Genomic DNA, 11,497 nt, shown 5'->3' with positions numbered 1-11,497 from the left:
TTGTTTTTTATTCTGGAGCTTACCAACCTTGGTAGGTAGTGAAGCATGAAGATGCATCCTTGCCTCTTCACCTTGGAAAATTCGTGGCCCCATTTCTGTCAGACTGTTTGGACAGGGAAGGTGTGGGTGGCTGCCCCCCAGTCCCCTGGGATACCTTGGTGGCCAGGCTCATCTTGAGGAATTGTGTCTCTAGAGGTTTATTCCAAGAGCCACCATAGACCTCAACATCCTTGTGTCCCTGCATCTTAGGCTCCTAGATGTGGCTTCTCTGTCTCATCTCCCTACTTCTTTTTCTTTACCAGCTTCCCTCCTAACTATTGTGAGTTCTTTGCCCCGCTTCCTGGAAACTCTCCCTCCCCTCCAAGTCCTGATACTGAGAATTTTCCAAATCTCTGATTCTAGTCTTCTGTTTTTCCTAATGTCATCCCTTCTCAGAGCCAAGATTTGGCCCCAGGCCCTTCCTACAGCTGCCCAGGGAACTCATGGCCTGTCCCCATCATTGGGCCAGACCTCATCTCAGTGATGTTTATATCATAACTCTCTCTCCTCCTGCCTTCCTTCCCTGTGCCCAAAGTATCTCCACCCCCAACTTCTCTTGCTACTTGTGGTTCTACCTGTTATCAGCCCCAGATGTTAGAACCCCTGGACTCCTGGTCTCCCCTATCTCAATACAACCAATTAGCCACGGTGCCAGTTGGCTTCATAGTCCCTTCCTTCCCCTGTTACGCACCCCCTCCAGGCTTCTCAGCTCACCAGATCACCTAGTATGTGCCTTGTCCCAGAGGTCAAAGGGAATGCCCACTGTGGGGCAGGGGTGGGGGAGCTGCTGGTGGTGCTGATGTGTCTTCTGTCCTTAACTTTGTCCATTTGCCTGGTCACTGGGTGAGGAGAGCTGGCTCTGCCTGGAGAGCAGCAGGGGTTCCTTGTTGGTGACCTGAGTATCACCTCCCAAGGACCCAGGCCTGGAGCCCTTCCTCCTTCCTCTTTCCAGTTTTCAGAAACAGCCTCCTTTTTTCTTTTTTATTTTTAAGATTTTATTTATTTATTTATTCATGAGAGACACACACACACACAGAGGCAGAGACACAGGCAGAGGGAGAAGCAGGCTCCATGCAGGGAGCCCGACGTGGGACTCGATCCCAGGACTCCAGGATCAGGCCCTGGGCTGAAGGCAGCGCTAAACGGCTGAGCCACCCGGGCTGCCCAAGACACAGCCTCCTTGTAGGAGGGCCCTGCTGCCTCTGGCCTCAGACATTGGAGACACATCCACCCTAGGGGAGCCCCTTTGTTTTTCTTCATTTCTTTTTTTTTTTTTAAGATTTTACTTATTTATTCATAAGACATACAGAGAGAGAGAGAGAGAGAGAGAGAGAGAGAGAGAGAGAGAGGCAGAGACCCAGGCAGAGGGAGAAGCAGGCTCCACGCAGGAAGCCCAGTGTGGGACTCCATCCCGGGACTCCAGGATCACGCCCTGAGCCATCCAGGGATCCCCCCCCCTTTTTTTTCTTAAAGATTTTACGTTTTTTCTTCATTTCTTATAATGGACATTCACCCAAGGGCAGAGAATTCTGAACAACTAGTACTCTGAAACTCATTTCTTTTGGGGTTTGGGGGGGGGCATGAAACCAATTTTGTTTGTTTTACATTAATGAATTTGTCTTAGTTTTTTTCCCCCGAAAATAAAAATTAAGCTTATTTACATGTCTGCACTCATGACAAGTGATTTCGAGCCCCAGCCGGAGGTGGGGATTTCCGGGGAGGCTCTCTGGGCTGAGTCCTCCTTTCTCACCTACCCCACTCAGACCACCCAGATGAGCCACGTCTCGGCATCGACATCACCAGCAGGGTCTTTCCCATCCTGTGCAGCTTCACCCACCAGGGCTGGGGGGGAGCAGGAGGCAGCCACCAGGGCTGTCTGAGGTCACAAAGCTTCAGGTTGGACTTGAATTTCTTGCATCGAGGCTAATTGGCGTGGTGATGCATCCACCTAGAGAAATTATAAAGTGGCTCGCCCAGGAGCCCTGCGTCTGTTGCCAGCGGTGGAGGGAGGAGAGCTGCTCTCAGTGGGACCCAGCAGACCCCCTGGGGTTCAGAGGAGCAGCCTCTCCTGCGGGCTGCTGAGCCGCACCCTCCTTGGCCATCTCCTCCCCCCCATGGCGGCCATCACGGACCTGTCCTTCATGTATCGCTGGCTCAAGAACTGCAATCTGGTGCGCAACCTCTCGGACAAGTACGTCTTCATCACGGGCTGTGACTCGGGCTTCGGGAACCTGCTGGCCCGGCAGCTGGTAAACCGGGGCATGCGGGTGCTGGCGGCTTGCTTCACCGAGGAGGGGGCCCAGAAGCTTCAACGGGACACGTCCTATCGGCTGCAGACCACCCTACTGGATGTCACCAGGACGGAGAGCATACAGGCAGCGACCCAGTGGGTGAGGGACCAAGTAGGCGAGCAAGGTGGGGCAAATCGGCCTCTTTGGCTTTCTGGGGCTACCCCCTCTTTTTCTCCCCCGGGCATCTGACGGTGATCAGGGCCACCGGGTTCAGGTGCAGCGGGAGGGGTGACGTAGAGAAGGGGGCTGGGGCCCTGCTCGGTGGGACTGGAAACCGTTGTGTGGTTTGGTGGGTTCACTCCTGTGATTTCCCAGGGAGGTTTTCTCTGCCAGAGACTCGGAGGGGTTGGGGAGACCAGCATAGAATGCGGAGAGGGAAGGTGCGTGCTGTATGCCCAACCCACCAAAGACGGAGGGGCCTCCCTGGGACTTGGGTCTCCTAACCATCAGCTCCTATAGACATGGGACCACGTTTTGCTGGGATCGGGATGGGGGAGGGGAAGGGAACATGAGGTTGGACTCCTTGAGTGGGGACATTTGTTCTCCTTGACTGGGTCAGGCTAGAAGGCAGGAGAGAGAGATCTGTCCTCTTCTTCACATCATGGTGGATACTGGGTTGACCTCAGGTTAAGTGCTGACATCAGAGTGACCACTCCTTTTGGGAAAAAAGACTGGGCTGGTTAGGCTGGACCAGACGTGCATACGGACCTGCACAGGAAGCTTCCTGCACGCAGGGCATGGGCACAGAAGAGGAGGAACAGGGTGGCTATGTTGAGCAACAGCACCCTCAGGGAAGCTCTGACCCCTAAGGGGACTCGTCTGGCGGTCCCACCACAGGTGAGGGCCGGAGAGCCCTGGGGCCCAGGAGGGGTCAAACAGTAACTCTCTGCTTTATTTTTCTCCTTAGCATTTACCATGATCCAAGATAATATACTTTAGTCTTTTAAAAAGATTTTATTTATTTATTTGAGAGAGAGAGAGAGGGAGGAGAGAGCATGAGCAGAGGGGCAGAGGCCGAGGGAGAAGCAGGCTCCCCGCTGAGTAGGGAGCCCAATGTGGGGGCTCGATCCCAGGGTCCTGGGATCATGACCTGAGCCGAAGGCAGACGTTTAACTGACTGAGCCACCCAGGAGCCCCTATAATATGTTTTACTTATTTTTCTTATTTATTGTCTGTTTTCCCCTGCTGGAATAAAGCTTCCAGGGTGGGGCAGGGGTGGGATGGGAGAGGGGCTTTTTGTCCCTTTCTCTTACTATACAACCTTGGTACCCAAACAGTGTCTGGCTTCCAGTGAGGTGCTCAATAAATTTTGTTGAATGAACTATTTGACGAATAATTCAATGAGAGTCGGTCTCTTTCTCAGTAGGCCGCCCTGCCCTGTGCCCTACATCCAGCCTTGAGGCACTTATGTTATTGATGACTCATTGGGTATATTAGGTTCCTGTTCCTGCTGTAGTAAGTTAAGGCAGAAACTGAGTCGCTTAAAACACCACACATTTATGATCTTATACTTATGGAGATCAGAAGTCCAAAATGGGTCTCACTGAGCTAAAATCAAGGTGTCAACAGAGCTGTGTTGCTTCTGGAGGCTCAAGGGGAGAATTCATTTCATTGCCTCTCCCAGCTTCTAGAGGTTTCCTGCGTTCCTTAGCTCATGACCCTCATCCTCCATCTTCAAGACCAGCAAGGTAGGGCCAAGTCCTTTTCACGCTGCTATCTCTCTGGTTCTGTCTTCAGCCTGCTTCTTCCACTTAAAAAACCCCTATGGTTATATTGGGCTCACCAGGCTAATCTAGGATAATCTTCCCATTTTAAGGTCAGTTGATTAACAATTTGAATTCCATCTGCTATTTGAATTCCTGTTTCCCATGTAACCCACCGTACTCACAGGTTCTAGGGATTAATATGGGGACATCTTTGAGAGGACATTATTCTCCCTATCTCCTTGGGCAACACCCTTGGTCTAAGAAGCACTGGGAAAGGAGAGGGGGCAGGGTTCCTGGCACACTTTGCTGTTGCCCCTGAGAGTCTCTGGACATGACAGGTTGGCACAGCCTTAAAGCTATTCACACTGCTCTGGTAGTTCTCTCGTTGCTCTTTGCAGGAACAAAATGAAGGTAGTCCTGGTTTGCTAACAGGCACAGCTGCCTGCCAGGATGATCATAGGTAGTGGCAAGTGTGTATCCCTTCTTCATGGACAGAGACCTCTTGGGTTTTATACTCTTTGGGTCACAGGAGCCTCATTTCTTCCTCTGTAAGACAAGAGAGCCTCCTCTGGCTGCAAAGGTTCGAGTCTTACCAGCCAGCTGGTTTCCTGGGGTCTCTCTAGTTGGAGGAAAGCAGGAAGCTATGATGGGGGCATGGCTAGTGTGTGGACCCCAGGCCTAGGAAGAGGAGTGGACCAAGAGCAGTGCTAAATCTAGACCTGCCGTCGGAAGAGAGTGGAATTGTGCTGGGAGGAGTATCTCCAGGCTGCAGGGGTCAAGGTGGGCTACTGGGATGAGGGAAGGGGACGGGAAAGAGCCAGGGTAGGGAATCTTTGATTGAAAGAGCTGGAAAGTGTCCTTAGGTATCATTTAGGGACTTTTACAACATGTTTTCATCAAACATCCTCCTCCAAGTAGAATTTCACTTGGAGACTCAACATGTAAAACAAATGCAAGTCAAGCCTCCCCTGCATCTCTCTTCCTGAGCAGGTTCTGGGGTTCAGCCTGGAAGGGTCTCAGGATTGCAAACTGCAGGCTGGAAGCATCTGTTCCACTGAGTCTATGAAGGACCTGAGGCCGAGAGACAGGAAGTGACTTGTCCAAAGCTGGAGGTATAACCAAGACTAGAACTTGAGGCCCTGCAGAGTTGAATGACAATACTTAGCATTATTTCTCTCCACTTATACTAACTCGGATCAAATATCTGCAAGAGAGCCCTTATCACAATTTTTCATGATTGTTTTACTTAAATATGTTATATATTTACTTACGGATATTATTAATGTCCTCTGGTTTGTGAACTCCTTGAGGGATAAGACCCTATCTTGTCCATTTTATGTCTCTAGCACCTTCCTCTCTGTAACCCACAGAGAATAGATATGTGAACGGATGAATGTGTGAATGGATGAACTGCTTTTGGTAATGCACAAAATGAAGTTGGTTTCTTACACTTAGGTGACTAGAGAAGGGGAAGCATGAGGGGTGAAGGACTTCGACCATTAATTCATTGGTATGAAAATGGTATCTCTTTTCCCAGAGCTAACGGTTTAGGTGCTATTAGCTAAGGCCTGGACTGTGGCTGGTACAGGGCCCCAGCTAGCACAGTGACAGGCTACGTGAATCAGAAAAAATGGCCCTTTAGGGAAACTAATTAGTAGTAAAAGGCAGACCTTCTTCTGGGCTGTCATAGCTCCCCACTGCTCACCACCAGCCTGGCCATCTTGTGACCTTATATACCTGCTCAACCATCCCTGGCAGCCCTGAACTGATGGGTGGTGGACCCCAATGCTTTTCCAGAGATGCTAATGATTTCTATGTGGTTCTCTCTTCCTCCATCACACCCCCAGGCCTCTGGGCCCTGGTGAACAATGCTGGTATAGGCCTGCCCAGTGGACCCAATGAATGGCTGACAAAGGAGGACTTTGTGAAGGTGATCAATGTGAACCTGGTGGGACTGATCGAAGTGACCCTCCATATGCTGCCCATGGTCAAAAAAGCTCGGGGCAGGGTCGTCAACATGTCCAGCTCTGGTGGTCGTGTGGCTCTCATTGGTGGTGGCTACTGCGTCTCTAAGTTTGGTGTCGAGGCCTTCTCTGACAGCATCAGGTGATTGGGCCCCAGTGCCAAACCACTCTGGGTGGGAGTCCTGCGGGTTTCACCCCAGGAAGAGAGGGCTAGGGACGACAGCATGTAGGCAAGGGAGCACTGGAGGGAGGGAGCTAACACAATAGCAGGAAGAAGGCTAGTCCTCAAGGGGCCTTTCCCAAGGACCAAGAGAGGGATGAGGAGAAGGGGTGGGGTGGTGGGTGCCTGGGTGACTCAGTCAGTTAAGCATCTGCCTTCGGTTCAGGTCATGATCTCAGGGTCCTGGGATCGAGCCCACACTGGGTTCCTTGTTCAGTGAGGAGTCTGCTTCTCCCTCTGCCCAACCCCCCCCCCACTCATGTGTGTGCTCCTGCTTGTGTGCATGCTCTCTCTCAAAAATAAATAAAATCTTAAAAAAAAAAAAAAAAAAGGAGGTGGGGTAGTGATAGGAGACTGTCTTCCTGCCTTTCCTTGAGCTGTCCCAAATGAGTAAAACATGTTTGGGCCTATGGGAGTAAGAGGGAGAGTCTCTCGAGCAGAGAGGCGTGGGGGCAGACATGCCCAGGGGAGACGCTCAGAGGAGGATTCGGGCCTTGCTCAGATCCCCTCATTCCCTTTGCCATGTGAGTATTGGGTGTGGGGCTGAGTGGGAGAACCCGGCAGGGCTTTGGTCTAGATTCTCTGTTGACTTCTTTCCTGCTGGGTGTTTGCCTAATGCAAATTGCTTAGGAAAGGGCTGAGGCCCTTATTTGCATGAGGCCAGTGCCAGCTTAGCACAGAAGTAGGGGAGCTCTTCTAGGTTCCTGGGGACATAAGCTCCTACACAGGGGTCAGAAGTGACCCTCCCTCATGATCCATTGTCATCTTGGGGCCCCAGACTGAGCCCAACTCTCCTTTCCCAGGCGTGAGCTCCACTACTTTGGGGTGAAAGTGAGCATCATTGAGCCAGGGAACTATCGAACATCCATCCTGGGCAAGGAGGACATGGTGTCCCGCATGCGAAAGCTGTGGGAGCGGCTGCCCCAGGAGACCAAGGATAGCTACGGAGAGGAGTACTTCCGCAACTGTGAGTTCTCCAGGAGGGAGAGGGGTCTCTGAGAGAACAGCTAGATCTTGAGGATCGCTGACTCATTTTCATTTCATAGATAATGGGGATGGAGGCTCAGAGGAATTAAGGACCCAAGGTCACTCAACTGGTGGCAGGCCTGGGATTTAAGGATAGAGACCAAGGGCCCAACTGCTCAGAACAGCAGAAAGATAGCTTTTGTGGAAAGAAGAGCATTAGGGAGGTGCTGCCCAGGGATGGGGCCCGCTCCTGGCACCTGGCACACATTATTCTGCAGGCAAACAGGTGGAAATGCACTGACATGAGTACAGAGAGGTTGTTCAGAGCACAGCTGCTTCACTGCAGTGGTTTTCTCTAGGAAACAAAAATGGGGTTCATTGGAGTTGGGGGTGAAGGGCATTTTGAATATACTGTCCTGCCCTCATCAACTGCCCACAAGTATTTTGCACAGAGGAGGTGAATTGCCTGCCTTCCTAGACCATCCCCAAAGTTGGGCCAGCTATTGCTCCTTTGCTCTCAATCCCTTATTGGGAAGTCTGACCCTCAGGCGCCGTTTCCTCCTACCTGTGGGCTCAAGGCTAACAGAACAGCCCCTCACATTTGTTAGAGCCTTACAACATACCTGCCTGTGCCTTAGGTCCCCGGAGCCCAAGGCGAGCGCACTGTTACTATTTTTTAATAACATTTTTTTTCTTACATGCTTTTGTAGAAAATCTGGGAACTGTAGGACCTACATAGGAGGAAAAAAAAAGAGAGCCTCCCATGATTAGGAATCCCACCAGCCAGACAGTATTTTTACTTATTTTCTTCCAATTTTTCCCATTCACTTATACACACTTGTTTTCTACTCTGTCCTCCTCCACTGTCTACTCTGCTATTATTCATCTTTATTATTCTCTAGAGTGGGTATTATTATCCTCATTTGACAGGTGATGGAGGTTTAAGCTCAAAGAGATGACTAATAAGTGGCAGAACTGGACACAGTTCTCATTGCTTGTAGGAATTCAACACACAATTATTGGATTCAGGAAGAGAAATAGGATTATTTGGGGGTGTTTACGTGAGGGACAACCTGGAGGGTGTGGTAGGTCCGAGCCCCAAAATGTGGGCTCAGGGGTCAGGAAAGGGAGCTTGGCTAGAATTCAGAAGAAACCGTCTTTCCCGAAGAGTAACAGAGCCTTGACTCTCCTGCCCTCCTGTACCCTCAGATACTGACAAGTTAAAAAACATGATGCAGTCGGCAGAGCCGCGGATCCGCGAGGTCACCAACAGCATGGAGCATGCCATCGTTTCCCGGAGCCCCCGGGTCCGCTACAACCCTGGCCTCGATGCCAAACTGCTCTACCTCCCACTGGCGAAGTTGCCCACCCCTGTGACAGATTTCATCCTGAGCCGGTACCTTCCAAGGCCAGCGGACAGTGTCTGAGCTGGGGAAGCCCAGGGGTGGTCTGGGGAGTGTGGAGGAGGGAAGGGGTAGGAGAAGAGTCTGTAGGGCCACAAGAGTGGTATCAGACATTCTGGTGGACACTTTGCTCGGGTGACACCCACTGCTGGAGAATTTATGGATAACTTCTAGCAGAAGACAAGTGCCTCTTCCCACTCGCTGGGCCTCCACAGACACCTGAGGTGGCCTTTCCAGGGGCAAAGACCCCAAGAACATCTGTCACTCATTCAAGATATGGCTTTTTCTGGACCTGGAAATGTCAAGGGGAGGAAAACAAGCCCCTGCTGAATCCTGAGCCTCTCTCAGTTACCACCACCGCTGGGAAACACTGCAGGATAATCTAGCCCGCAGAGGCATCGTGTCAACCACTTTCCGCCTGGGTCTCTAACTACGTATTCGCCTCATTCCCACAACCCATTATTTGAAGTATGTAGTAGGGCAGACAGGGAGTGCAAGATTGTATCAGGTAAAAGTTCATATTTTCTTTCTATATACATTTCTCTGTTCACAGGTGATTGGGATTCACATAAAATAACATTTATTTATTTAATCGCCATTGATTAATTTTTCAAATATTTATTGTCTACAACATTCCAGGCACTGTGTAAGTGCTGGAAGGATCTAAAGATGATTAAATCATGGTCTTGGTTTTTTTTTATTGTTTATTTTGTGGTTTTGTTTTTTTAGCACGATATCTAGCAGCAGAGATAGGACAAACAGTGATAGAAGAAACAGAAATCAGAAAATCACATTTTTAGAGCTATGAGGAACCCAGAGGCCATCTGATCCAGTAGTTCCCACTGTACCTCATCATCACCTAGTTCATTAAAAATACAGATTCCTGGCCTCAATGTTAAAATATCTGATTCAGTAGCTTGAGATGGGCCCCAGGAATCTGTGTTCGTAACAAGGTGACAATTCCGATGTCTATGGCCGCCTGGGAACCACTGACAGCTCCATAGCAGTACTGAGCGCTCAGGGGAGGAAGTGATCTGACCAAGGCTTCTCAGCATGGTGGCCAAGACAAAATTCAGGGGTTCAGATTCCCAAAGCAGAGTTAATACATTTTTGACATTAGCAACATTGTCAAATAAGTCATGAAACTGTATTAAAACACCTTAAACTTCTAAGTCATGTGAAATTCTATTGAAAAGACTTTTTTGGACTCCTAGATGGTTCAGTCAGCTAAATGTCTGCCTTCAGCTCAGGTCATGATCCCAGGGTCCTGGGATCCAGCCCTGCATCGGGCTCCTGTTCAGCAGGAAGTCTGCTTCTCTCTCCCTCTGGCACCCCCTGTCTCCCCCCATGCTCTCTATCATTTTCTTTCAAATAAATAAATAAATACAATCTTTTAAAAAAGAAAAGACTTTTTTGGTTTTGAGGAGTGGTTATGTAATAAAGGTCAAATGTGAATTTTTTAAATTAAAATGTCCTCAGTTTGTGTCTCTTCAATATCCAATTGAACTCGAAAATAGCAAAATGAACACTTAATTACCTCTGCAAAGACCCCTTTTCCAAATAAGATAACATTCACAGGGGCAGCCCCGGTGGCTCAGCGGTTTAGTGCCGCCTGCAGCCCATGGTGTGATCCTGGGGTGCTGGGATCAAGTCCCACATCGGGCTCCCTGCATGGAGCCTGCTTCTCCCTCTGCCTGTGTCTCTGCCTCTCTCTCTCGCTCTGTATCTCTCATGAGTAAATAAAATAAAATAAAAAAAATAAAAAAATATATTATAAAAAAATATAACATTCACAGATTCCAGGAATTAGGATGTGCACATATCTTTGGAGGGGACCACTGTACAACCCCCTCAGTCTGTTATTTGCAGCACTTTTATTCCTGACACCAAATTGTGTATCAGGTAGGATGCATTGAATAGCAAGTGACAGAAAAGCCAACTCACATTGGCTTTAACAACAAAGAAAGATGACAGGATTCAGTGGCTGAATGATGGCATCGAGGATGCAGGTTCATTCTACTTTGCTCTGCCATCCACGGTTTTGGCTTTAACCCACTTATCTTTATTGTTGTGCTATGATTGCCAGTGGCACTGGGAACTCTGCGCTTTTTCATTCACACAACAGAGAAGAAAGAGCCTGCCTTTCCATGGCATTAAAGATTAAGGAAGTCTATTTCCCAGAGCCCTCAACAAGGCTCTCCTTGAATCTCATTGACCCAAGTTGACTTAGGTTTGTCCATCCCTGAACCAAGCATTGACAAGAAGGTAAATTGACATAGTTTAGATGAATTGGGACATGTTGGGGAGTCAGTCACTGCCCAGGAAAACTCAAAACTTAGACTCTGCTATTAAGAAGGTTAAATCTAGGGGATCCCTGGGTGGCTCAGCAGTTTGGCACCTGCCTCTGGCCCAGGGCATGATCCTGGAGTCCCGGGATCGAGTCCCACATGGGGCTTCCAGCATGGAGCCTGCTTCTCCCTCTGCCTGGGTCTCTGCCTCTCTCTCTCTGTCTATCATAAATAAATAAATAAATAAATAAATAAATAAATCTTTTTTTTTAAAAAGGTTGAATCTAGGTCAAAACCAAATTTTCTTTCTTTTTTTAAAGATTCTCTTTGGGATCCCTGGGTGGCGCAGCGGTTTGGCGCCTGCCTTTGGCCCAGGGCGCGATCCTGGAGACCCTGGATCGAATCCCACGTCGGGCTCCCAGTGCATGGAGCCTGCTTCTCCCTCTGCCTGTGTCTCTGCCTCTCTCTCTCTCTCTCTGTGACTATCATAAATAAATAAAAATAAAAATAAATAAAGATTTTCTTTATTTATTCATGACAGACATAGAGAGAGAGAGGCAGAGACACAGGCAGAGGGGGAAGCAGGCTCCATGCAGGGAGCCTGATATGGGACTTGATCC

The 11,497-nt window shown here is 49.3% G+C and overlaps 1 protein-coding gene across 1 annotated transcript; it reads left to right on the top strand.

The window, feature by feature from the left end:
• The first annotated feature begins 1,838 nt into the window (after positions 1 to 1,838).
• On the top strand, positions 1,839 to 10,059 carry SDR9C7 (short chain dehydrogenase/reductase family 9C member 7). Its single transcript, XM_025476922.3, has 4 exons — positions 1,839 to 2,454; positions 5,884 to 6,142; positions 7,024 to 7,187; positions 8,396 to 10,059. The coding sequence occupies exons 1-4, from the start codon at positions 2,154 to 2,156 to the stop codon at positions 8,611 to 8,613; spliced, it is 942 nt and encodes a 313-aa protein (XP_025332707.1). The 5' UTR covers positions 1,839 to 2,153; the 3' UTR covers positions 8,614 to 10,059.
• Positions 10,060 to 11,497: the final 1,438 nt, after the last annotated feature.

This window comes from Canis lupus, chromosome 10 (assembly GCF_003254725.2).
Source record: "Canis lupus dingo isolate Sandy chromosome 10, ASM325472v2, whole genome shotgun sequence".
NCBI lineage: Eukaryota > Metazoa > Chordata > Mammalia > Carnivora > Canidae > Canis > Canis lupus.
Note: the sequence above shows the minus strand (reverse complement) of the source record. Positions and strands in the feature narration are given on the sequence as shown.